Below are 27,957 nucleotides of genomic sequence, written 5' to 3' on the forward strand. Positions count from 1 at the left end.
GGAGGCGGAGAGCTGAGCCCCGAAGGCCTTGAGGAAAACCGACTCCTCAGCAGAAGGGGGTTTGGACTGCCAGTCGCCTCATTGCTTAAGGATCTCCAAGATGTCCGCAAAGGATACATCATCCGAGGACGACTTGGGGGACCCTTCCACATCATCGAGGTCGGTATCCGAGGTGAGAGACTCATCAGGGGAGTCGACGTGCTTCCTCTTGCACTGTTTCTTCCTTCGGAGGGACCTCCAGGAAGAAGGGAACCCCCAATGGGGGTAACCTCAGGCCCAAGGGCTCCGCTGTCGTGAGACAGGGGGATTGCAAAGGAGCCAGTCTCCATGCCAAGGGAAGGTGGTGGTGAGATGGTAGAAGTGGCCAGAGAGGATTTAGCCAAGGCACTCCTCATGGCCTTGAAGGCGGGACCCCCAGAGTCCTGGGATGGTTCAACCCCCAAGGCCACAACAGCAGTCGGAACTCCCGCAGCCGACGCACCGAGAGGGAGGCTCGGAACCAAAAGGATCGGTCTTGAAGCGCCCCCCCCCCCCTCCGGGACCGACAGAGGAGGTCCGCGTACCGAACCCCGACCCGAAGGGCGGGGTTTGAGTTAGGGTTGGAACCGACCCGACAACCTCCACCGACTCCACCAACACTGACTCCAACGGCGCCGAAGCTGTTGGAGGAGGAACCAAGATAGCAGGATGGGAAATCGGCTCCGGAGCCGACTGGGCTGGAGCCGAGACCAATTTTGCAAAGACCGGAGACTGAAAAAGCCTTTGAAGCACCCTGTCTAAATCCGAATCAGACATCCTTGACGACCGAGAAGAGACCGACCGGGTCCGAGTCGACTTCTCCGCCGGCTCTGAAAGACTGGGGGACCAGCTCCATATGGGTTTGAGAAGTATTGGCGCCGAGGGAGATTCCACTACCACTGCAATTTCCCTCGGAGCCGATGGGGACTTCGGCACCGAAGGGGAAGAGTCTGACGGGCAACCCTCATCGGCTCCGAAGGCAGTGGAGCCAATGGAGATGACTCGCCTCTCGACGCCCAAGCTCTCGACTCCGAAGCCAGAGGAGTCACGGCTGGAGACATCGAGGCAGACGGTTCCGCCCTCGGCTCTGAAGTCTGTGGAGCCGACGGAGAAGCCTACCGTGACTTTTTAGCTGCCGGATCCGACGGGCTGGTCGGAGCCGAAGATTTTTTCTTCCTCGAAGGGGAAGAAGAAGAAGATAGGGCTTCCTCAAAGGAAGGGGTAATAAGCCCTTTCAAAATTAACTTATTTTTCCTCTCTTGGAGGACGCGAGAGGAAAAAGCGTGGCAAATGCTACAGGATTCCTGGAGGTGCTTCGGGCCCAAACAGTAAACACACAATGAATGGTCGTCCGTAATGGACATTTTATAATTACATTTGGAACATTTTTTAAAACCTGATGGTCTATGTTCCTTCGACATGGCTATCTACTTCAGACACACTAAACTTCAAAAACTACACAAACGACAGCCTAGACTCTAACTAAAACGCCTAGGATAGGGCAAGGCCCCTCTAACTTAAACGGGATCACTTACCACAAAAAATACAATTTTACCACAAAAAACTTTAAATACACAGTCACACAACAACAAGTAGCTGTTAAAACAGCTTTTGGGTAAGTTTTAGCACAAAACTAGACAGAAATAATTTCACTAAAAGGCACTTAGCTCAGCCAAGTCCGAGACCACGTCTATGCTTCAGAAGCGGCAAACGAGATCTGGGGAAGCAGTAGTGGTGCATCCTGGGATACGAGGTAACTCAGCCAATAAGAGACTGCGTTCTATTGTATAGCGGCCGAGTTGGAGCCGAGGATCGGCTCCGTAGAGAATGTAGGTGAGATAGGATCACATTACATCAGGCATTTTTTGACAGCATAATCAGCAGCTGCTGCAGGGTTAGCATTTTGAATTTGGGGACCACCAGTGATGTGTTCAGAATGGACAGATCCAGGATGGAGTGCCAATTGCCCTCCTTTCTGGGAACAAGGGAAAGCCTGGAATAAAAACCTTTGTCTGCATGATCTTTGGGGCAAGGTTCTACTGCCCCATGGGCTATGAGAATTTGGACTTGCTTTAATGCTTCTGCCCATTGATTGGGAGGGAAGTCTGGGTACCCTCTGGGAAATGGGAGTTCATTGAAAGTGAATTTGTATCCCTGGAAATTGATCTTTACGACCCATTGGTCCTTGTTTACACATAACCAATTTTCTTTGCAGAGGGACAGCCTTCCTCCGAGCTTTTGGGTGAAAGGAGGGCGGGGGGCGGGTAGGGAGTCATTGGGAGTTTTTGCCATACAGGGATGGCTTAGAACTCCCTGCCTTAGGGGCGGATGCGGTCCACTGTTTGGTTCTCTGTTGTTCTTGCTGTAGAGACCTGGGTGGCCTGTCTCTGTGGGGCTTAGCTAGTCCCTGTCTGCTAGGAACAAGAAAGGACCAGTGCTTAGAGGGAAAGTTCCTGATGAATCTATGAGGTTCAACCTGAAAGAAATATTTTACTGTTTGCATAGATTTTGCTTCGTTTTCCATTTTTAGGCACCTCTTCTGCTTTTTCTCCAAACAAGTAGCCTTTATCCAAATATGCATCAATTAATTTCGACTTTGACATGATCAGGTAGAGGTTGTTACTGCAACCATGCATGTCTCCTAATGACAGATCCAGAGACTGCTGCCCTGCTAGGGGCTTCTAATACATCATATCCACAGTGTAAAGAGTGCCTTGCCACTTGATAAGTAGAGTGCAGCAAATCTGCTAACTCCTTAGAATTGGCACAGTCAGGAAAGGTAGAAATCTTTTGCTTTAATAGTTCTAAAGTGTGTTGTTGATACTTTAACATATGGAACTGACAGTTGAGAGCTCTGATGGCTAAGGTTGCAGGGGTGCAAACTTTTTTGCCCCATCTGTCCAGAGCACTGGCATCCTTATCAGTAGGAGTAAGGTTCTTTGCAGAACTAGCCCTGGCTCCCTTGGGGCCCTGTGTAATGACCTCCGGCTCTGCAACAGGATTTCTGTACAGGTACTTGTGAGTGTCTGGTACTCTGTAATACCTGTCTGGCTTAGTGGGAGCAGGAGGAAGGGCATCCGGGATTAAACTGGATTCATGGAAAACATCATCCACCATTTCCAAAATAGGGGGGATGGCAAGGGGTCTGTGCTGGGGTAGGTCTAGAAAGTCTCTTAGCCTTTTCTTAGACTGAGGGAAATCTTGACTTTCCCATTGGAAATGTTCCCTGAAGGGTGTGGAGGGTTTCCCCAAAGGAGAGGTCTTCTGGTGGGGAGGCAAAAAGGATGGATTCCTCTGCATCTGAATCCTCATATGCAGTAAGAGGTTGTTGATCTTCTTCAAAATCTGAATAATCTGATTCCTCAGAATCTTGCTCTGTCAATAGTTTGGGAAAAGGGTGTCTTTTCCTTTTAGAAGTTGTGGCTCGACTGCCCCTGACAAGGAAAATAAGATCTTCTGCCATCTTAAACATCTGGGCCTGGGGTGGAGGGGCAGGCTGGTTTCTAGGCCAAAGAGAAGTTATCGGTCTGAGAGGAACAGTAGATGGGTGTGAAGATGTCAGTTTCTGACTGGAATCGGTAGTGCGAAAGATCTCCTAGGAAGCCGGTGCCTGCGTAGCGGCTATGGACCCAACCGAGGCAGAGACAGCCAAAGGCTCCGACGAAAAAAAGATTTCTCCGGCATATCGGACTCCGAAAGGGTCTCAGTAGAGGCCTGTGTAGCAATCGCATCGGGCATCAGGGGCTGCGAAAGTGCCTCACTGAATTCCAAAGAACTGATGCCCGATGCGATTGCTACACAGGCCTCTACTGTGTAGCAATCGCATCGGGCATCAGGGGCTGTGAAAGTGCCTCACTGAATTCCAAAGAACTGATGACCTGGTTAGCGGAAGAGGTCTGTCTCTATCTTTATCCCTATGCTTTTTAGGAGGCTCTACGGATTGCTGACTGACCTATGCCATTTGAGAAGATGTCGGATGAAAATAGCTGTCTAAAAAAAGAGCTCTATGACGAGTGGCTCTCACGTTAAACAGGGCACAGAATCGGCAACGGGGTGACATCGTGGTCTGGGCCTAAACAAGTGACGCAGTATGAATGAAAGTCTCAGTGTGAGATCTGCTTTACACAGGCGAGACAATTGTTAACTTTTTCTGACATCGGCCAGTGCAAGAAAAAGAGATCCTCAATGGGGTACTTAGCATTAGATGTTTTCAGCTGTGTTCTGAACTCTGGTAGCATCCGACAGGCACACTTGCGAACTGCTTCTGCTACGGGCTCCATGGCAAGAAAGACTGATGTAATGGCGTCAACTGTCTTGCTTTATAGCACTGATGACCTGACATCAGTATACAGGCAACAGCAGCTGACAAAGAAAAACACTGACTCTGGTATTCGGTCCAGCTGAGGGCTACCACAGCAGGGATAACCCACGGATGATGACTGCAACAGTGAAACACGAAGAACATCAACAGATCAGTGAAGAAACGCTTATCCCAGACGCCCTATTATGATAACACCAGTAAACCACTCAATCCATTGCGAGAAGGGGAGATAGTGAGAATGCAGATGTCCAAAGGTTTTGATCTTATTGGAGATGTGAAAAGTATGTCCACAGTCGAGATCATATATTGTGGAATTACAAGGAGTAGAATTTAGGTGGAATTGGAAACATTTCATTTGGTCCTGGTGTGCAAGCCTGTACCTGTATGAAAGTCTCTAGATCTCAGAGTGAGTTATCCAGCATTCCTGTTCCAGAGGACATTTTAGTAAATATCCCTGCTCCTGAGAAGATTGCAAAACTCAAGAATCGGTTTGTTCATCGATGACTGTTCCTCTTGCTAAACCCAGTTCTGACTGCTATATCACTAGGTCAGGTCGTATTTCCAGACTATGTTGTTCCAGACCACTGGAGTTTTTCTCCCCGGGCCTACGCTGAAAATTGACTCGCTCCAAGTCGATCTTTCCCGATAAAAAAATGTTAAAATAAAAATAAATAAAATAAAATGTTTCCGATACATGGCAACTTAGACATGAACACTGTGTTTATTTCTTAGTGTCTGTATAATTGCATGTCTTTTGTCAAACGTCACTTTATTGTGGGCAATTCATTAAAGAGGGAGGATGTAGATCAATATGTATGTATACCTTTAGGAAGCTATCCATGGGCTTGCGCATATGTATAAATACGGAGCACGCGCGAGCCTGACTGCCATTTAGTAGTAAGCTGTTGAGATGTAAGCATGTATGTCTGTGTAGCCTGTCAGTTAATCAGTTTGTTTACATTTTGTACTGCTGCTATCTATCCTGATGTGTTTCTGTGTAATAAAGCATACAAATGAATTACCCTGCCTGTTTGTCTTCAATTGTAAATCAAGATGAGCGACAGTACCCGAGTGGAGTATTGTGTCAAATACCTTGGCCAGGTCAAGGTAGGCAGTATGCACTATCTTCCCCTCATTCATGGTCTCGTTAACCATCTTAAAGAAGTCCAATAGACAAAACAGGAATGACCTGCCCTTGATAAAGTCAAACTGGGTTGGGTCTAGAGTCTGGAGATTTCCTATGTTGCTGTTACTCAGGTCCACGATTATCTTTTCCATAGCCTTGCATATGAGGCTAGTTAGCCTCATGGGTCAGTAGTTTCCTGGGTCTGTTGATGGTCCCCCCTTGTGCAGAGGGATGACTACTATTGTCCTCCACTCTCCTGTGACAAAAAAAGGGATTCACACAATTTGGAGGTCAAACCCATGGCAATGAGATTAAGAGCCTCATGATTTACTGAATGAGCTAGCCAGAAGGATTAGCTCTTAAAGAAACTTTATCCTTGTGGAAAATTAGATAAGGTTAAGAAAAACCACAAGAGCATGCAACTAAGATACTCTTCTTGCAGAGGTCAGGAAAATTGCTAAGACTGTTTCCATATTAAGAACCTTAAGTCAGCTTGAGTAGCGGGTTCAGCTAGATCAAGACCTAGTTTTCCTAACACAAAATTAAGAACCCAAGGAGAAGCCACCTGGTTTCTAGGAGGCGTTGTGTGCAACATCCCTTTTAAATCATTTTTCACGAAACTGCATTTGAAATATGGGGATCCATGGACAGACATGGCAGTGATCATGCTCACAGTATGAGGAAAAACTAACAGTCTCCCATTGGTCACTAAGGGAGACTATAACCACCACTGAATCTGATCATGACAGGAACAAACAGGAAAGTCTATTGGATGGGTCAAATAGGAACACTGCATCGCGAGAGTCCACTGCGGAGCCCTCATGTGGTATCTTGCTAAAGGGACCAACCCTACTGAAGCTGCAATGTGGCCTAAGAGTTTTAAAATGGCATAAGCTGGAGGCTTTGCAAGGATAAGCACAAATGCTGCCTGGGAATGAAGGCCAATCACTCAGGAGCTTGGCAATTTGATTGATAGTATCCAAGTTGCAACCTACGAATTCTAATGTCTGAAGAGTTTTAAAATGGCATGAACTGGAGGCTTTGCAAGGATAAGCACAAATGCTGCCTGGGAATGAAGGCCAATCACTCAGGAGCTTGGCAATTTGATTGATAGTATCCAAGTTGTAACCTATGAATTCTAATGTCTGAAAAGGTTGTAGACTCAACTTTAGATAACTTTTAGTTATGTACTTACCATAACTTTAGATGTTTGGGATCCATCTCGCCTACATTCTGTACTGATGGGCTCGGAGCCGATCCTCGGCTCTGACTCGGCATGCTATGCTATAGAGTGAAGCCTCTTATTGGCTGAGCTATTCTCTATCCTAGGATGCACCACCACTAATCCCCCAGATCTTGTTTGTCCGTATTCATGCACACACACATAACTGTTTATATAACATTGCCAGATGTTTCAAGATGAAACAATAGAATTCGGACCGTCCGATCTCTTCTGATCTCCAAGGCAGGGGGAAGGAGGGTGGGTTATTAGGAATGTAGGCGAGATGGATCCCAAACATCTAAAGTTATGGTAAGTACATAACTAAAAGATGTTATGTGATCCTATCTCGCCTACATTCTGTACTGATGGGACAGCGTCCCTAGCACCTAAATCCTGGGTGGCTCACTGGAAAACACTCCTGAGCACTGTGGAACCAAATGAAGCTCGCCCCCGAGATGCCACATCCAATTTGTAGTGGGAAATGAAAGTGTGCGGGGAAGACCACGAGCCGCAGCACAAATGTCACTAATGGCAAGCTTAGAATGGAATGCTATTGAAGTAGCCATAGCTCTTGTAGAGTGAGCTTTGACAGAGGTTGTAAGCTCTTTATTAGAAGAGGAATAGCTTGACTAATACAGTCCCTGATCCATTTGGCAATAGTGACCTTTGTGACGGCTTTGCCCAATTTATTATCCGAAAAGGACACAAACAATTGATCTGTTTTCCTTGTTTGTTGGGTCCTGTCTAAATAAAAATGCAATTGCCTGTGAACATCCAATGTGTGGAAGATGTATTCCGCTTTGTTTGAGTACTTTGGAAAGAAAACTGGAAGTTCTAATGACTGTTGCAGGCAAAAACTGGAACAAACTTTAGGGACAAAGGATGGATTAGGCCTGAGGGATACTCTATATCTTTGTGAAAAACCAGGTATGGTGGTTTTACAGATAGAGCTTGAAGCTCTGAAACCCTTCTGGCAGAAGTAATCGCGACCAGAAAGGCAGTTTTCCAAGATAGAAATTTCAAATCACATGTTGCTGCCGGTTCGAAGGGGGAGGAGGTTAAGGCACGTAATACCACATCGAGATCCCATGGAGGAACAGGATGAGAAATCGGAGGTCGTAAAAGCGCAGCACCTTTCATGAAGGTTTTACACAATCTGTTGCTCATTAAAGGTGGGTTTATAGATTCACGAAAATTGGAAATAGCTGCCAATTGGACCTTGATGGTAGAGACTGAAGAACCTTGATTGAATAGGGAAGTTAGAAATTTCAGGACTTCCGATACAGGAATAGTGATGGGATCCAGACCCCGGAGTTGAGCCCAAATAGCAAATCTCTTCCATTTGCTAGTATACAATTTCTTAGTGACAGACTTGTGGGCCGATGATAAAATATGTATGACTTCCGGGTCTAAGGTATGATTCCTGACTATAGTCGGAAGAGGAGGAGCCAAACTGCTAACTTCAAAGTGTGAAGGGACTGGTGGAGTTGTCCCGACTGATGAATTAATAGGTCTGGGATCTGATCCAGGAACCATGGACCGTCCAGTGCATATTTCCGAAGATAGGGGAACCATACCTGGCGAGGCCAGTAAGGGGCAACTAAGATCATTTTGCTCCCTAAGTGAGACGCCTTTTGGATCACTCTGGGAAGGAGAGGAACTGGAGGGAAGGCGTATAACAAGCCGGTGGGCCAAGGATGGGCTAATGCGTCCATAGGACTCTCCCCCGGAGCTGGAGTGAGAGAGAAGAACTTTCTGCACTTCGCGTTCAGCGGGGTTGCGAAGAGGTCGCAACAAGGAGTTCCCCATCTGCTGAAGATCTGAGTTGTCACTGCATCATTCAGAGACCACTCGTGAGGAGAGAGGATAGTTCTGCTTAGTCTGTCGGCTATCACGTTGGATTTGCCAGGGATATGAGTTGCTACCAGAAAACGTCTGGTCGCCACTGCCCATTCCCAAACTCTCATGGCCTCTCTGCAAAGAGGGTAGGATCTGGTCCCTCCCTGCTTGTTCAGATACCAGACTACTGACATGTTGTCGGAGTGAACGGCAATTACGCCCTGAGGGAGGTAATCGTGGAGGGCTTGTAGAGACAGAAGCACCGCCCTCATTTCTAAAATGTTGATATGAAGGAGACTCTTCTGAATGCCATTTGCCTTGGACTGACCTGCCCAGGGAATGACCCCCCCCCCCCCAATCTGGGAGGCGTCCGTAGTCAAAGTGGCTATAGGAGGAGGTGGAACAAAGGGTCGTCCCTGATCCAGATTGGAGGGCACCAGCCACCAGCGAAAGTCCCGTTTGCAGGTTTCCGTGATCCGTATGAGGTGACTGAGAGGGAGATCCTGAAAGGACCACTGTGTCGAAAGGAGCCACTGGAGAATTCTCATATGCAATCTTGCTAGGGGGACTAGAAGAACAGTGGCCGACATAGAGCCCAATAGCTGCAGGACCATCCTGGCTGGAGCTTTGGATCTGAGAAGCAAGGCTCGGACTTGAGCCTGTATAGTCTGTATCCTTTCTGTAGGAAGATAGACCCGCATTTGGTTTGAGTCTATTTCTACTCCGATGAACCTTATGCGCTGAGATGGCAGCAACACAGACTTTGGCCAATTGAAGGTGATTCCAAGGGAAGTGCCTAGTGATATTGTGGCTTGTAGGTTCTGCAATAGTAGACGCCTGGAGGTGGCAGTTAGGAGCCAGTCGTCCAGATACGGAAACACCTGGAATCCTAGCCTCCTCAGGTAAGCAGTCACGACCGCCAAACATTTGGTAAACACCCTGGGGGCTGTGGTGAGACCAAAGGGCAGTGCGCAGAACTGAAAATGACTGTCTCCCAGGCTGAAGCGCAAATGTCTCCTGGACGCCTGATCTACCAGGATGTGGTAATAGGCGTCCTTGAGATCTATGGAGCACATCCAAACACCTTTCTCCAGCAGTGAGAGAATGGATTGTAAGGTGACCATTCGGAACTTGGACTTTTTGACTGAACGATTTAGGATGCTGAGATCCAAAATGGGCCTCAAGTCCCCGGTCTTGTTTGGCACCAAAAAGAATCTTGAGTAAGTCCCTAATCCAATCTGGTCTGCGGGGACCGGTTGGATGACTCCTTTTTGAAGCAGCTTTGAGACTTCTAAGGCTGCCATTTCCGCTGACTGGGTGGCGGGTCCGGGATTTTCTTGGACGGAGGTGGGGAGTGAGAAAAGGGATGGCGTAACCTCCGGCGATGATTCAAGCACCCATCGGTCCTGAGTGATACCTTCCCAGGCTTTTAGGTGCCTCGAACGACCCCGACTGGCTCCGGAGCTGCACAGTCGGGCAATCCTTCAGGGATTGTGGAAGGCTGAAGAGCCACGAAAGGACTCGCGGTCTCCAGTGTTGCGGGGCCCTCTGCCGCCTCTGGGACGGTGTCTTCCAGAAAAATTTCCCCCTCCTCTGCCTCTAGAAGGGGGGATCGTCCTGCTGCGAGGGATAAGACTTCTGGGATTTACGGAACCACATTTTCCCTCCTCTTTTAGCCTTGGGATAAGGCCGAAAGGGAGTGGAAAATCGTGCCCTTACGGCAGTCAAAGTCTTACCTTCTTGCTCGCAGCGGGTCAATGTGTCCTTTACCTTGGGTCCAAACAAAGAGGACCCATCAAAGGGAGCGTCGGCAAAGGAAGACTTAAAGGCTTCTGCAAAATGACACAGGCGGAGCCAGGCTTGCCTCCATAGAGCAACACCCGTACCCGCCGCTCTACTCGCCCCCTCGGCTGCATATGAAATGAGCCTCATGGACGAGTTTGATATCGATGACAACGTAGCCAACTGAGAGCCAACCGTCTGGGCCAGCTGCTCAGGTAGGTTACCCAAGAGGGTATCTGAAAGCTCCTTGATCAGATCCCTCTGAAACCTAGTAAAGTGCTTTAAATAGTTCAGGGACCTTAAGGTAAAGGCCGCTGAACTTAGGGTGCGCTTCCCGTACCGATCCATGCTCCTAGACTCCTTATTAGGAGGATGGACGGACGTCGAAGCCTCTGCTACATCTTGTTGGGTAGCAGATGCCACCACCAAGGCATCTACAGCCACACCTTTGGTCAAAAACTCCTTCTCTGGGGGTGCTGATAAGAACTTATTTGGGTGAGCAGGCACCGGTTCCACAGAGTCTGGATGTTCCCACGCCCTTCGACAGATCAAATCTAGGAGCTCGTCGAAGGGCGGAGACACCCAGCAGGCGGAGGGCTGAGCCCCGAAGGCCTTGAGTAACACCAACTCGTCAGCAGAAGGGGGTTTGGAATGCCAGCCGCCTCGTTGTTTGAGGGCTTCCAAGATGTCTGCAAAGGAGACATCATCTGAGGACGACTTAGGGGGCCCCTCTGCATCATCAAGATCGGTGTCCGACGTGAGAGACTCATCGGGGGAGTCGACGTGCTTCCTCTTGCACGGTCTTTTCCTTGGGGGTTCCTCTGAAGAAGCTTCAGAGGGACCTCCAGGAGGGGGGGAACCCCCACTGGGGGTGACCTCAGGCCCCGGGGCTCCGCTGTCTACGGACAGGGGGACTACCAAAGACCCAGTCTCCGTATGTAGGGAAGGTGCTGGTGAGACCGTGGAGGTAGCCAAAGAAGATTTGGCCAACGCACTCCTCATGGCCCTGAAGGCCGGACCGCCAGAATCCTGGGAAGGTCCAACCCCCTTGGCCATGACAGTAGACGGTACCCCCGCAGCCGATGCACCGAGAGGAAGGCTCGGAACCGAAAACATCGGTCCCGAAGCATCTTCCCTGGGGCCGACAGAGGAGGTCCGTGTACCGAACTCCGACACGAGAGCCGGGGTTGGAGTAAGGGTCGGGGCCAACCCGAAAACCTCCATCGGCTCCACCAGCACCGGCTCCAACGGTGCCGAGGCTGTTTGAGGAGGAACCAGAACTACAGGGTGGGCCATCGGCTCCGAAGCCGAATGGGCTGGAGCTGAAACTAATTTCTGGAATACAGGAGACTGAAACAGTCTTAGGAGCACCCTGTCGATGTCCGAATCTGACATCTTGGAAGATCGGGAGGAAACCGACCGGGTCCGAACCGACTTCTCCATCGGCTCCGAAGGACTGGGGGACCGGCTCCAAATAGACTCGACCAGTATCGGTGCCGAGGGAGATTCCAAAACAATTTCCCTCGGTGCCGAGGAGGGCTTCGGCGCCGAAGGGGAAGAGTCTGAGCCGGCAACCCTCATCGGCTCCAAAATCAGTGGAGCCGAGGAAGGTGACCTGCCTCTCCAAGCCCCAGCCATTGGCTCTGAAACCAGAGGAGTCGAGACTGGAGGCATCGAGGCAGACCGTTCCGCCCTCGGCTCCGAAGTCAGTGGAGCCGATGGAGAAGCCTGCCTAGATTTCTTAGTAGTCGGTTCCGACGGGCTGGTCGGAGCCGACGCTTTCTTTTTCTTAGCTGGAGAGGAAGAGGAAGATAAGGCCTCCTCGAAGGAGGGTTTGATAAGCCCTTTTAAGATTAATTTATTCTTCCTCTCTTGGAGGACCCTAGAGGAAAAAGCGTGATACACGCTGCAAGACTCCTGTAGGTGTTTGGCGCCTAAACAGTACACGCACGAGGAGCGATCATCGGTGATGGACATTTAATAATTGCAACTCGTGCACTTCTTGAATCCTGAGGGTCTATGCTCTTTGGACATAATTCCTGTAAACCACAATACTATGTATGTCACTAAAGAAAGATTTCAACAACAATAAAACTTTTTTTTTTTTTTTTTTTTAAACGATAGACCAAAATTAACAAGTACAATACAAGTACAAGTACAAACACCAAAAAGGAGGGCCAAGAACCCTCTAACTTAAACAGGTACTTGACCTCTCTAAAAATAAGAAAATTCGCTAAAGAATAGGGGAAGGCCCCTCTAACTTAAACGGAAACCTTTCCCTAATCAATCACACACAATTTACCACAAAATACACTGATACACAACGATAGCTGTTAAAACAGGTTTTGGGTAAAGAACAAAGAATTTCCTGGCAGGAAAACTTTAAGAAAAAACAGCACTTAGCTCAGCCAAGTTTGAGACCACGTCCTAGCTTGTAAGCGGCAAACGAGATCTGGGGGATTAGTGGTGGTGCATCCTGGGATAGAGAATAGCTCAGCCAATAAGAGGCTTCGCTCTATAGCATAGCGTGCCGAGTCGGAGCCGAGGATCGGCTCCGAGCCCATCAGTACAGAATGTAGGCGAGATAGGATCCCATAACATCTGACAGTTATCCCTAACTACTGGTCACGTAGCTAAAAGTAAGGTATCCCTAGCCCCGATTAGAGATGCTGTCGTGGGGGCAGTGAGGAGCCAATCATCCAGGTTTCTAAAGACCTGAAATACCTGCAGGTGCAGCCAGGCTGAGACCACTGCCATCCACTTGGTGAACACCTTGGGGGGGGTGATACTGAATGTCAGGGTTTAAACTGGTAATGACAGGCCTCCTACTGGAAGTACAGAAACCTCCTGGAATGCCTCTCTATTTTGATATGATGGTAAGCATTCTTGAGGTCTATCATCCACATCCAATAGTCCTTCCTCAGAAGAGGTAGAATGGACTGTGCAGTGACCAACAATATTTGTCCAGCTTCACAAAGGGATTCAATTTGCTCAAAGCCAGAATAAGCCCAAAGTGCTTCTTCTTCTTTGGTACCAAAAAGAACTTTAAGTAGACCCCAGATTCTAGTTGGCTTGGTAGGACCTCTTGGATGTTTCGACTTGCCAGCAGCTTCTAAATCTTTACCACTGCATGCAGTCTGACAGGATGGAACATCTGGAAGATGTTTGTGACAGAGCTTTGGAATTTCTAAAAAGGGTATGGTATAACCTCTGGATATGACTCCGAACACCCACGCATGCAAGTTGAAGGCTTCCCAAGCTGCTGAGTTTAGAGGCAAGAGACGCCAACTACCTCCAGAGCAGGACAGTCGGGCAACCCTTCAGGACTGCTGAAAGGGCCAACTGGAGAAGGCTTCACTGAAGCCATGACTTTGCAGACCGCACTTCGCAGGCGGCGCCCATTATGACCCCTCCTATCCAAAGGTGGAGCCCTCATAAGAAGCGTCCTGAAAAGTCTATTACTACTACAATTTTCTAAAAAGAGAGATGTTTGCCCCCCTTCTGATTCCTTGAGAAGGTTTGCTGAGGGGTACCAAAATGCACTCCTACATGTGACGGTGTCTTCTCTTCTTGCTCACGTCTAGTAAAAGTTTCTTTAATCTTAGGCTCAAACAAGGAAGAGCCATCGAAAGGGGCATTAACGAAGGATGCCTTGAACAATCCCCAAAGCTGCACAACCATATTCAACAGTGTGAAACATGTCAATGCTGGTACAAGCTGCTTGGGATGGTCCCATTTGCTACATTCAAAATGAATCTCATGGAAACACTGTTAACAGACTCAAGAGTAGACAGCAGTCTCCAGTGTTTTCTGAATCTCCAGGGACTGGTGCATCTTAATATTCTTCAACACTTCAGCGACAAGACTGCACTGAAGCTTTGTCAAGTTGGGTAAGTATCTGAGTGAGCTCAAAGCAAATGTCACTAAGACATGAAGAATGTTTCCCTAGATGATCCAAAGCCCGAGATTCTCTGTTCTGAGGAATGGAACGAGCAGCCACTAACAAAATCGCATCCACGCCCGGGTTTTTACTCCAATGTGGCCAATCCTTGGCAGGAGCAAGAATTTTTTAAGGCTTCTTAGAAATAGGCTCCACCATGTTGGGCTCCTTCCACTTCCTCTAAGACACTTGGTCTATGAACACATCTGGGGACAGGGAACCACCCAAGGCACGGATGGGCCGATAAAGAAGGCCTCCAAGAGTACTGACTCCTCTTGAGAGGGGGCTTCAGTAGTCCAGCCCCAGCACTGGTGAAGAAGCATCAAGAGACAGCCAAAAGAGGTGCCATCCTGCAGTTACTTAGGAGGCCTCTCTCCTTCCTCGAGGTCAGTTTCCTTGGTGACAGACTCCTCAGGGAAGTCAAGTTATTTCCTCTTGCACCACTTCTTGCCTGAGACCTTACACTTTGGCAATGTCGGAGGAGAGGGAAAAGAGCCAGCAAGCCTTGCCAGGGGAGCAGACTGGAGACCAACCAGTGCTGTCCAGGCGCAGACTGACTGTCTGCAGGCACAGAAAAGAATGGGAATGGAACGCTTGCTGAGGAAGCCTGACTCATCTCCAGAGCGGAGAACATCCTCCCCATGACATCAAAGGTGAGGTGATGGCAGAAGACGACTTTTCTTGAGCCAACAGTCCCAGCAACTGAAGATACCTGAAACATGCCTAAATCCAGGGGAGCTATGCCTTGCCCCAACACTGAGACCAGAGCCTAGCAGTCAAAGGCCAAAGCTCTGAGCAGGAGGGAAGAACCTAAAGCTGGAATTGTTGAACTCAACACGGAAGCACCAGCCTCAACATCATTTCACTAAGGTCCACTCGGCTCCAATACAGCCGGAGTTAATGATACTAAGGTAGGAGTTGGAGCAGAGGACAGCCAAGCCATCAGATCTGACCCCGAGGTTGGGAACATAGCCGGGCCCAAGAACATCGGATCCACATGGACCCAGAGAGGAAACCAGGGTGATGGAGTCAAGGTTCTTGGAAATCCACGAGGACTGTGGAAGGAAACCAGGGTGATGGAGCCAAGGGTCCTGGAAGGGTCATGGACCTGAAGGGATAAGATCTAATTGCATCTGAGTCTGCAAAATAGATCAGCTGCTCAATGTCTGAGGCTTTGAAACTGCCTATTGAGCTTGATGACCGAGTGGAAGATGTCACTGATGGGGGCTTGGAAAGTCCCTTGGACAACAAACAACCCACCTGCCAGATCCAAGCTGGAGAAGACTCCAGCAACATCTCTGGTGGAGTGGATGGGGAGAATGGGGAAGCTAAACTACAACAACGGAGCTCCTTTGACCAAAATATAAGAAATGGAGCCTTGCTTGTGGTCAGCACTGAGGGTGATTGGCACTGAGGAGTTGGAGTTGATTCAGAGCCAAAGCCACCAGTGGACCTGAAGATCTTGGGATCTTCAAATCCAGCAAGGCAGAAGACTGTTCAGGTGTGGAGATGGAAGACAATCTCTTACGATCCCATCTAGAGGTCTTGGGAGTCCTTAGGAGGTGAGGTTTGTCGGAGCTGTCCTTTGGTGTCATAGAAGAACCAGTGGGAAGTACACCCTTAAGGTCTTACTTAGCGCCTTCTCTCATTCACTGCCCTAGACCCGCACACCTCGCAGATTGAGCAGAGGTAATCGAGGTAGGAAGCCTCCAAACAACAGATGCACTTATCATGAGCATCTTGTGAGGGCAGCCAGTGCCTACAGGCAATACATTTTTTAAATCCCTTATCTATGGATAAGGAAGAACCCAGTGACAAATATACATACTAAATAGCAGAAAAAAAACACTAACTTAAATATACAATAGATAGAAACTACCCTACATAGAAAAACAAAGAGAGAGTCACACTGCAAACACCAAATCACAAAGGTGGGAAAATCCCACTACTAAATATATCCATATGAGAAAAACTATCCTACACTTAAACCTAACCAATTTATCTAACCTATGCTATACCTAGCCTACAAAATACTCTGTTTAAAGGGGAGGGAAGAAAAAACAGAAGAGAAAGACTATACAAAAAGCACCAAAAATCGAACTGCTGACAGGAATGGAGGCAAATCTGAACTGGGGTGTCTGTTGGGGAGTGGGGGATTGTGGGTAGGGGAGGTAGATCCAGGTGAGTTGGAAGTATTGAGGATTTGGATGATGTGGGATCCGATGTAGATCTGATAAACCACAGGTTGAAGCCAAACAAAGTAGACGACATTGGATCATATATTCATGCGCCTGAGGTACTTTGTACAAACATCAAGTTTTTTAGGGACAACTTAAACTGTTAAGAAAACATCGTCTAAAGCTGATAAAACAGAAGCAACAGCTGCAGGCTGTGGATCCAAATGCAACTAATCATAATACTTTTGCTGAGAAGCTCTCCTGGAAGGAAATGTGAAGAAACACTTCTCAGAATCAGAATCTTCAGCTTAAAAAGAAATCACTGAAGAAAAACACTACCACTCTCTTTCCTGCACTTCTCACTGACAGTCAGTGTCAGAATGAGAGGGAACTCTTTTTTCTATTAGAAGTAAGATAAGAATCAGAATTTGACACACAAAAAGCAAAACTTTAAGTTTTGAGCAAATCCCAGCAAGTCTTACCTATCCAGAGTAATAGACCTAAAAGATGGAACATTCTTAATTTGTTTTCTTTTTTTTCTCGGGAGACTCCACAGAAAAAGACCCAACTCATAGCAAGGACACTATCCTGGTGATCAGGCATCATAGAACAGCTGTAAGGTAGACCTTTACCCACTCGTTCTCTAGAGACCAACAAGAGTGAATCTCTCTTACCCAGTGAAGACAACCCTATAGCCACATAGGATGTGTCTAACTCCCGAACCTTAGTGGCTTCCAGAAAAAGCCACAACAGAGGGAACCAAGAGACATTGATGAGTGGTCTAAGAAACTAAGTCCAGTCATAGAAGTCTCACCCATGAACAGCTGAGGCAGTAAAGGAGACAGCCTGACACCCAAAGACTCCCTAGCAATTTTCTTCTCTTGTGGACGGGAAGGAAGAACCAAGGAGACCTGTAACTGTGACATGGTACAAATGAAAATGAAACCTGAGACAGTCAGCAAACCTCCTGACACAAAAATTAAACATCAGTCCCCAAAAGCAAAACATCCTCCACTTAACTCTTTAATTCTACATGAAAATGTAAAAAAGTAAATTAAAGAAAGTTTTACACAGTTTTGTGAGAAGCATATATTGAGAAAAACTCAACCACAAAAAAATAACAGTTCATAAAAAACAGTTTCCCATCAAAAAATGTATTTCACAGAAAAAGCACAAAAAGTACATTTTTTTCTGCAGCAAATTAAGTAGCAGAATATTTTTCCATCAGGCTTGAAGGATTGCTAGCTTACCATAAATTGCATGAAGTCTGCAGTAGGAATTCATTTCAGAGACAAGTCTATGAATCCTTTGGCACCCAAACCACCATTTTAAGTGTCTCTGCTAAAGCAACTGGTAGTTAGGGAAATGCGAATGGTGCCCCAAAGTTTTGAAAACTGGGTAATGGTTATATCCTGGTTATGAAAATCTCACATAGCTTAGGTTACTGCAACAATGATCTAATGCTGAACGTATGAGGGTCAGCTTTCCCATCTTAGAAAAAGGCCTTTGGACTCCTCACTGCATCACAGTTCCCTAGCTCAAGATGGAAAACATGGGATGATGACTGCAAGAGAAATACTTCTGAGGCCAATGCGTACAAAGTGTGCATACAGAAAGCCCAAATGGATATCTGAGGCCAATGTGTACAAAGTGTGCATAAAGAAAGCCCACAGACTAACTTGAACAGCACAGGGCCTAAAGAGACCCCCCCATGTATTCCCTAGTCAGATGACAGATGTTTGCATCCCACCATAATGAGATTTTTCTCAAGGTACCACTCCTAGAACAGGGAGCTGAACAGCTACATGGTTAAGGAAGGAAGAAAAGGGAGGCAAAACAAGAGTGTCAAGAGCCAGGGTGGTGACCTAAATGAATAAAATATTGATTAAAAAAAATAAAATAAAAAATAACTCCCTCCCTGATGTGGAGTTATTATGCAAACTGACTAAAATTAACAAGATACAAAATGTACAGCTCAGTGTTAAGCATCTATTCTATAGGGACACATTAAAAGAAACAGGAATGCAGTAGCTTACCACGAAACCCCAATGGTGGTGAACGAGATGGAAGCCATGGACTTGTATCCGAATCATCATCTTCTGAAGCATAACATGTAAGTTTCTGTGTTTGTTTGCATGACCTACAACACAAACAGTGAAAGAAAGTTACACCATCTGCTGCTCCCTAATAGACTGATTAGTTACTAACTATTTATTTATTAGAGAGTCAGTCGATGAATACTGATCAAGCGGGTGGGGTGGTAAGGCACCTTTTTCGGCCACTATCTGGGACATAAAGCAAAGACATTTTAAAAGAACCAGCAGCAAGGCAGAAAAGTTACAGACATCCACAGATGTACAGTTTAAATAGATAATGCTGTAAACAGGAATAGAAAATGAAGGTTAAAGTAGTAACAATGCAAATTAGTGGTCTATATTCATATTCACAACTAAGTTCTCTTAGTAATTATGTTTATTATTCCAATTTTATTGTCTATACTAACTTTAGTGATCGCTCTTCTTTACTTCTCATCACTGGTAATGACTGCATATAGCTATATCCGTGACTCATATTTATGGTGTTGCCAAAGAGAAAGATAGAGAGTCAGACTTCCTGGAAGAAAAAAAAAGGCAAGGGTGGGAAGGGGTCATAAGGTTTTGTGAACAGTCCTTCAGACTTGTTGAATCGTCCTTTGTCTTGGGAGGTTCAAGGCTTCTTTTTGGAACCTCCTTGCCATTTTTTCTTAAACATCTGCATCTTTGTTTAGACTGTTTATTTTGCTTTTTGATAAAACTGGATGAGAAGTTACAAATTCCCTTGGAACATTTGGAAAAAGAGGACTAAAAATCTTAGAGATTCCCTGGATCAGTTTTTACCCCTTCCATCACAGTTTTGATCACTTCTGCAGCAGAGAGGCCAAACATTAAATCTCTGTCCAAAGATGAATTTAAAATCTAATTTTTAACATTATCTGAGAGGTTCTGAGAATGCAGCCATGTAAACTTCCTTACGTACCAGTGGCAGACTTCCAAGATGGCTGCACAGTGGTCAAAAGTTTAATTTTAGCTTTCCCAGTGTAAAAAAAAATGAAACTGATTGATAAGGGTTAGTAATTCTGCCAGCCTTAGTAAAATTTGGTTACTAACTAGTAATTACACCACCTGGATGCCAAAAAAGAAGACACTTAAGACAGCCTGAAAAAAAATCAGCTAGAAAAGGTGAAGAGAAAACACTGACTGGGAAGAATCCTGCAGCTGGTCAGCAAAAAGCAGTTCAAGCTCCAGCTTTGGTAAAAGTGGTGGCTTCCAGTAATTTAGAGGAGAAAAATAAATCAAATATACTCAGAGCTGATTAAAATAAATGTAACAATGCAGGAGTATATCAATCAACTCAAATAACAAAAGGCTGGAAAAGATTAAAGACGCTTTAAGCAGTTATTCAGATGAAGTGATAAAACTGCAAAGATCAGAGGTCAAAATGAAAAAAAGGCTAGCTGAGTATGAGACTTCTTAAGAACAGTGGTTTCAAAAAATGATGGAGTTAGAGGACAGAGCATGAAGACAAAACCTGAGATTTTCTGCTGGATCAAACTGTATTAAGCTTATAAATAGGACAAACCATGCTCTACTTCAGCTGATGACCTTCCAAGCAATTACTTTAAAATAGCAGCCAGTACCATTGCCTAGCCTGTCTCAATCCTTATAAATAGGTCAGTCAAGGAATCCCATGTTTCCTAAATCTGTAAAAAAAAAAATCACACATTTTTCCTCTGCGCAAGTGAGGAAATTCAACAGACATTACTAACTTTAGACACGTAGCTATCTTATCCCCCTTCACAAAGTTTTGAAAAAAAGAAAAAATCCAAAAACAATTGCTAAATTATCATCTGCAGGAAGAACTCATAGCCTTCACACAACATGGCTTCCATCCTTCCCACAGTACTAACACTGCACATCTCATCTATAGAGATACTGTCAATAAAGCTAGAGATAACAGCAAACTAGTCCTCTCCTTATTTCTAATCTTGTCTAAAGCCTTCAATGCAATGTGTTACAGCAACGTTCCACTTCAAATGTCCACATCAGGTCTCTCGCAGACCGACCTTCTATGGTTCAAAAGCCACCTGTCCTATAGGCATCAGTCAGTAAAAATGGCTCTCCACCTTCTCTTTATACCTCCCAGTCACCAACGGTGTACCACAAGGCTCTATCATTTGCCCTCTCCTCTTTAACATTCTCACAATGATCCTCCACACAGTAGGCCTCTCTAATACAGTACGCAGATAACTCCACACTCATTTGCATGTCTACCATGGCACACCTCCATAAAAATTACTTAGGAAGCATTAAGAGTCATTGAAACATGGCTTTGTAACTCACAACTTATGCTCAACTAAAAAAAAAATTAATACTTTTTTCTCGAAATCCTTCTCTAATGAAAAAAATGTAAAGTCCTGTCACTTGATAAGTGTCTATATTATATGTTCGAAGTTTCAAAACTTTGAAAGTCATACAATCGAACTTATATGATCAAAGTTTTAAAACTTCAAACAGATAATAGTAAAAAAAAGAAGATAAACGAAAGTTACCTGAACACTGTAAGCAGGGGGGCAAGCCCACTTGTGCGGTTGTATTATCAAGGGGTTTATATTATATGTTCGAAGTTTCAAAACTTCGAGAGTCATATAATCGAACTTATATGACCAGCGTTTTAAAACTTTGAATATATATATATATATATATATATAAATATATATATATATATATATATATATATATATATATATATATATATATATGTATATAAAGAAAAGAAAGTTACCTGAACGCTGTAAGCAGGGGGGCACCCCCCCCTTTGTGGGGGCTGCACCCCCCCAACTACTTCACTGTAGTGCGATCTCGGAATTGGTATATTTAAGTAGCGGGAGGTGTGGTAGGTGCAACCCCAGTGTGGGGGCTGCGAGTCCCCACACCCCCCGCTACTTAAATATACCAACTCCGAGACCGCACTTTAGTGAAGTGAGATCACCGTAGGGAATATTTCCCTATACTTCACTGTAGTGAGGTCTTGGAGTTGGTATTTTTAAGCAGTGGGGGGATGTGGTGGGTGCAGCCCCCACATTGGGGTTGCACCTACCACACCCCCCGCTACTTAAATATACCAATTCCGAGACCGCACTACGGTGAAGTAGTGGGGGGGGGGGCTTGCCCCCCTGCTTACAGCGTTTAGGTAACTTTCTTTTCTTTTTACACACACACATATATATATATATATATATATGTGTGTGTGTGTGTGTGTGTGTTCAAAGTTTTAAAACGTCGGCCATATAAGTTTGATTATACGACGCTCAAAGTTTTGAAACTTCGAACATATAATATAGACTGATAATACAACCATTGAAGTCACTTCTCATAGCAAAGTACTACGGATGATAGAGGATGATAATCTTAAATTCGTCCTGCATATAGAAAATTGCATAAAAAAAACACAGAGCCAAAAACATTGCCACCAATGCAACTAATACTATACGCCTCAACTCTTCAAGCACCAGAAAAATCAAAATCTGAGCAATGTTATATCAAAGTTTCAAAATCTGCAGCAAATATAATTTCAGAACTCACTACTATATAACACTAAAAAGCATAAACTGGTTAGAATTACCCCAGCAATAAACATATACACAATTTCTATCCCACCCATAAAATTATCCTGCGTCCATTTGCTTGCTCAACACTAAATAACATTCTGCGCAACTCTGTTCCCAGTCAATCATTACGATCTAATGACCAAGCATTCCTGCCTGTGCCAAAACCTTTCAAATCTGCCGGGCACTGTCTATACTTGTACAATGTTGCTATGGCTGAAAATCCTTACCTGTATCCATCAGGTCAGTACCCTTTCTCCTATCCTTCAAAACTATTCTGAAAGACTGCCTAGCCAAAAGCTGGCACTGTTCTTGCTCAACATCTGGATAAACTATATTTCTAAATGTGATCAAATACGTAATCTTAACTTACACCTCCTAAATCTCCCTTTATAAGTCACCTCATTACATTTATCAATTTATCTCCCCTGCCTTATTCTTTAAATATGCCATAAGCCTGCTTTTCTCTCACTTTACATTGCAATTCCTGTTGGTATTTTACTAACTTACCTTTAATTTCTCTATAAACTGGCTAAAATGGGCGGTGCAGTGGGGCAGCTGTTAATGTTGTTCCCTCATAGCAAGAGTTTCTCCAGTTAGATTCTCGGCTGGGGTGCCTTCTGTGCATAGTCTGCATGTCCTCCCTGTGTTTGCGTGGGTTTCCTCCCACATTAAAAAGACATGCATTTGCAGTGTTTCTCCCCAGGCCTCGGCTGAAAATGGGCTCCTTCCCAGTTGGATTTTCCCGATAAATTAGAAGTTATGTACTCACCATAACGTTCCATCTGTGTAGGTAGTTTATTTGTCTGCAACCTGTGGGTTACGGATCCGATATCGGATCCGAGCCGGCAACTTGTTTCAAGCTAATGGATCAGAGCTCGTAGCTCCTCCCTTCACCCATAATCCCCTGCTAACCCTCCATGACCTCAGATCGAGTTTGCCCCTCAATATATATCCAACAAAGGATATCTAACAACTAGTAGATCTGAAGAAGGTCAGGGGGAAGGAGGGGGGGATGGTTGCAGACAAATGAACTACCTACTCAGATGGAACGTTATGGTGAGTACGTAACTTCTAAATCTGAAGTAGGATGTTCATTTGTCAGCAACCTGTGGGACAGAGTCCCCAGCTACCTGCACCTTGGGTGGCCATCATGGAAGGATATTACGAAGTACCACAGAGCCAAAGGATGCTCTCCCTCTAGAAAGCACGTCTAGCTTGTAGTGGTTAATAAAGGTATGAGATGAAGCCCAAGTGGCTGCAGAACAAATATCATCCAATGGAACTCTAGACTTGAAGGCCGCAGAGGTAGAAATGGAGCGGGTGGAATGAGCACAAACTCCTTCTGGTGCGGGTCTACCCGAGGCTTGATACGCCAGTAAGATACATTGGGAAATCCAGCGAGATAAAGATACTTTAGAGATAGCTTTCCCCAAGTTAAATTTGGCAAAGGAAACCAACAGCTGGTCGGATTGTCTATGGCCAGCTGTCCTATGAGTATAAAAGTGAAGCTGCCTATGAACATCTAATGAGTGCAGCTTGTACTCTCCCTTATTCTGATATTTAGGGAAGAACACTGGCAAATTTATGGATTGATTTATGTTGGTTTCTGATGCTATCTTGGGAAGAAAGGAGGGATTGATCCTGAGGTACACGCTATCCGGGTGAAAGATCAGGTAAGGAGGCTTCACAGAGAGAGCTTGAAGCTCCGACACTCTTTTCGCTGAAGTGATGGCTACAAGGAATGCTGTTTTCCATGACAAGAATTTGAGATCTACTGAAGCAGCGGGTTCAAAGGGTGGAGCAGTCAAAGCTTGAAGAACTAATGTAAGATCCCAGGGAGGTACGGCTTCCTTTACAGGGGGTCTAAGTAAAAAGGTGCCCTTGAGAAAGGTTTTACACAATTTGGCCGACATCAAGGGCCCTGTATCATGTCCCACATGGTAATGTGATATGGCTGCCAATTGCACTTTGACAGTTGAACAACTAGCGCCTTCCTGAAAGAGTTCAGTTAGGAAGTCTAATATGGATGGAGGAGGAGCCGTAAAGGGATCTAGATCGTGATGCTCCGCCCAGATGGAAAAACGTTTCCATTTACTGTGGTACACTTTCCTGGTGGAGGGCTTATGCGCTGCCACGAGGATGGCTTTGACTAGTGAAGAGATACCGGGAGTCCTAACTAGGAGTGGAACTGGAGCAAATAAGCTGTCAGTTTCAGACTGTCCAGGTTTGGAGTTGGTAAGTTCAACGGATGGGAGATGAGATCCGGAATGGGATCTAGAATCCTAGGGTGATTCACAAGGTGAGACCACAGGTAAGGGAACCAAATTTGCCAAGGCCAGAATGGGGCAATGAGAATCATCTTGCTCCCCAACCGCGAGGCTTTCTGTAAGAGTTGGATCATTAGTGGTAGAGGAGGATAGGCATAGAGTAGACCGGGTGGCCAAGCATGCACCAGAGCGTCTCTTGGAGTTTCCCCTGGAGGGGGGATTAGAGCAAAGAAATTGTCGCATTTGGTGTTTGATGGAGATGCAAAAAGATCGCAGCAGGGTCGCCCCCATGTTGCAAATATCTGCTTCGCTACTAGAGGATTGAGAGACCACTCGTACGGGGTAAGAAGGGTGCGGCTGAGCTTGTCCGCTAGGATGTTGGTCCTCCGGAATGTGCGTTGCAATCAGAAAGCGGTTGGTGGAGCTCGCCTATTCCCACACTCTCATGGCTTTGCGCCATAGGGGGTAAGATCTGGTTCCCACCTGTTTGTTGATATACCAGACCACCGACATGTTGTCCGACTGAATTGCAATCGTTCCTGTGGGGAGGAAGCCCTGAAGTGCTTGCAACGCCAACAGCACCGCTCTCATCTCCAGAATGTTGATATGCAGGGAGGTCTCTGTATCGTTCCACGTGCCTTGGACTGTCCTGCCTGAATAATGCCCCCCCCCACCCGAGGCAGGAAGCATCCGTGGTCACCGTGGCGAGAGGTGCAGAAGGGACGGCCCATATGGAAGTTCGAGGCTTGGAGCCACCATAGTAGCGCCCTCCTGCAAGCCTTGCTGATAGCAATGGGATGGTGGAGAGGAAGGGATAGAAAGGACCATTGCACTAGCAGAGTCCATTGCAGTACCCGCATGTTCAAACGGGCGCATGGAAGGAGAGTAATCGCTGCCGCCATGGAGCCTAGTGCCCTCAGGACCAATTCCGCTGGTGAAGCCTTTGAATGGAGGATAGCCCGCACATGAAGTTGTAAGTTCCGGATTCTCTCGGAAGTTAGGAAGGCTCGCAAATCTCTGGTGTTTATTCTGGCACCTATGAATTCTAGGACCTGCGTTGGAGCCAGTAGAGATTTGTCGACGTTGATAGTAATGCCTAGCTGTGGGGCTAGATGGAGAAAGAAGTCTCTGGCTGAGCAAAGTGGATGCCTTGTTGGTGCGGTCAGGAGCCAGTCGTCCAGGTACGGAAAGACCTGTATTCCCTGGAGTCTCAGGTGGGCCGCAATCACTGCTAATACCTTGGTGAACACCCTGGGGGCTGTGGTGAGGCCAAAGGGAAGGACCCTGAACTGGTAGTGACTGGCCCCCAGCCGGAAGCGAAGGAACCTCCTGGATCGTTTGTCCATTAAAATGTGATAGTACGCATCCTTGAGGTCTATAGAGCACATCCAATCGTTTTCCCTCAAAAGGGGGAGGACAGATTGAAGAGTGACCATCCGGAATTTTTCCTTGGTTACTGACAGGTTCAAGCGGGAAAGGTCTAGGATAGGTCTCAAGTCCCCCGTCTTTTTTGTCACCAAAAAGAACCTGGAGTAGAACCCTAATCCGAGCTGGTCTTGGGGGATGGGCTGGATGGCTCTTTTTCTTAGCGGCTTCTGAATTTCTGCAGCTGCGGCCTCCCTCTGATCGGGTGGTACATCGGAGAGGTTCTTGGATTTGGGGACATGGAGTATTGGTATTTTGTACCCTCTAGATATGATGCGAAGCACCCAGCGGTCTGTTGTGATGGACTCCCATGCTGCTAGGTGTTCCGAAAAGCGACCCCCCGACTGCCTCCAGAGTGGAGCAGCCGGGCTGCTGCGCGGGCCGCTCAGAGAAAGGTTCTCTGGACCCAAAGTTTCTTGAAGCCCCTCTGCCCCTGGGGCGGCGTCCTCCCTGTCCACCTCTGCCACGGTAGGACTGGTTGTCCGGAGCTGGTTGGGAATGTTGTGATTTTCGGAACCACATCTTCTTCTGACCCTTTTGGTTCCTTGAAAAGGACCGCTGGGGAGCAGAGAAGCGGACTCCGACGGCAGACAACGTCTTCCCATCCTTCTCGCTCTGGACAAGTGTCTCGCGAACTGTTTTGCCAAATAGGGCAGAACCATCAAAAGGGGTGTTCGCGAAGGACGCTTTAAAGGGCTCCGTAAAATCGCAATGACGGAGCCAGGCCTGACGTCTCATGACTAGGCCTGCTCCGCTAGCCCTAGCGGCTCCCTCTGTGGCGTGGGACAATAGCCGCATAGAGGTGTTTGAAATCGATCTCAGAGTGGCCATTCGGGTGGAGTACAATTGTTTGTCATCCTCAGACATGGACTCGGGGGGGGGGGGGATGCAGCGTATTCTTTGACAAGATCCCGCTGCATCCTGATGACATGTGCCATATAGTTCAGAGACCTTACCGAGAAGGTCGCTGAACTAAAGACTCGCTTCCCTAAGCGGTCCATCAAATGGGACTCTCTGCTCGGTGGATGGACTGAGGGGCTCTCCTGAGCCAATTCCCTCTTTGTGGCTGCCGCCGTCAACATGGCATCTACGGGGGGCTCCTTACTCCAATGTGATCGGTCTGAGGGGGGGCTAAGAATCCTATCCGGGCGCTTCGGTATTGGCTCCACGGTGTCCGGATCCTTCCACGCCCTGGTGGTAATGAGGTCCACCAGGGGGTCGGCTGGAGGGGACACCCAAGAGGTAGACTGGCCTGCCTCGAATGCCTCCAGAAACACAGACTCGTTAGAGGAAGACTTGGGGGCAGACCACCCACCTCTGATTCTCAGCATCTCCATGATGTCTCCAAAGGAGACATCCTCAGGGGGCGATCTTGGGGAGCCTTCCCCTTCCTCCAAGTCGGTGTCCTCGGTTAAGGACTCAGGGAAGTCCACGTGCCTCCTTTTGCACTTCCTCTGGGGGACTGTCCGAGGTGGCCTCGCCAGCAACATCTTGTTCCAATGGAACCATCTGTGACATCGAAGCAGGCTGTCCCTTTGGCTGGGTGATGGAAGCCTGGCCCAGCAGAGAGGGAGTGCAGGTAGGAGCCGATGCAAGGACCAGGGGTCCGGATGCTCTCAACAGAGCCCTCTCCACAACACCGAAGGCCGAGGGAGAGCCACTCTCTAATGGATCCGAAAGTCGGCTCCCACTCGGATCCGATGAAGGGATCAGAGCCGGCACCGAGACCGTCGGATCCGAGGGACCAGTGTGCTCCGACCTGGACGGAGCCGATGGCACACTGAATCCCCCGGATCCGAAGCTCAGACCACGGCTCAGAGAGGTCGGATCTGACAGGCTCGAGGGCAGGGTCGGATCCGAAGTACCAAGTACTGTCGGTGCCGACCCACCCCCGGCTCCAACGCTGCTCAGCTCAGAACGCTCCAAACCCGGATAGCGGGTCGGAGAAGGAGCAATTGGGTGGAAAAAAGGTGTCGAGAACCCCCCCTGAGAAGGGGGAGGCAAGAGCACTCCCATCTGCAGCTGGGCCTGGATGAATCTTCGCATCATCCGGTCCAAGTCTGCATCAGATAAACTGAAAGTAGATCTCGAAGAGGCCACCGAGGCAGGCCTGGAATGCCATCTCGATGACCTCGATGGAGATCGGGTCTCCTCCTCCTCGGGCCCCGGGGAGAAACAAGGGGATCGGAGCCG

General features: G+C 47.1%; 1 protein-coding gene across 1 annotated transcript in view; it reads right to left on the reverse strand.

The window, feature by feature from the left end:
- MEIOSIN (meiosis initiator) overlaps nucleotides 1-27,957 on the reverse strand; it is a 1,029,307-nt gene that overhangs the window by 908,956 nt on the left and 92,394 nt on the right. The window contains exon 2 of the mRNA XM_044086822.1: nucleotides 18,462-18,565. Coding sequence (XP_043942757.1) covers nucleotides 18,462-18,565 — 104 coding nt within the window. The remainder of the gene's footprint in view (nucleotides 1-18,461; nucleotides 18,566-27,957) is intronic.

The sequence above is a fragment of the Protopterus annectens genome, chromosome 1.part0, assembly GCF_019279795.1.
Source record: "Protopterus annectens isolate FY-2018-M chromosome 1.part0, PAN1.0, whole genome shotgun sequence".
In the NCBI taxonomy this organism is placed as follows: Eukaryota; Metazoa; Chordata; order Ceratodontiformes; family Protopteridae; genus Protopterus; species Protopterus annectens.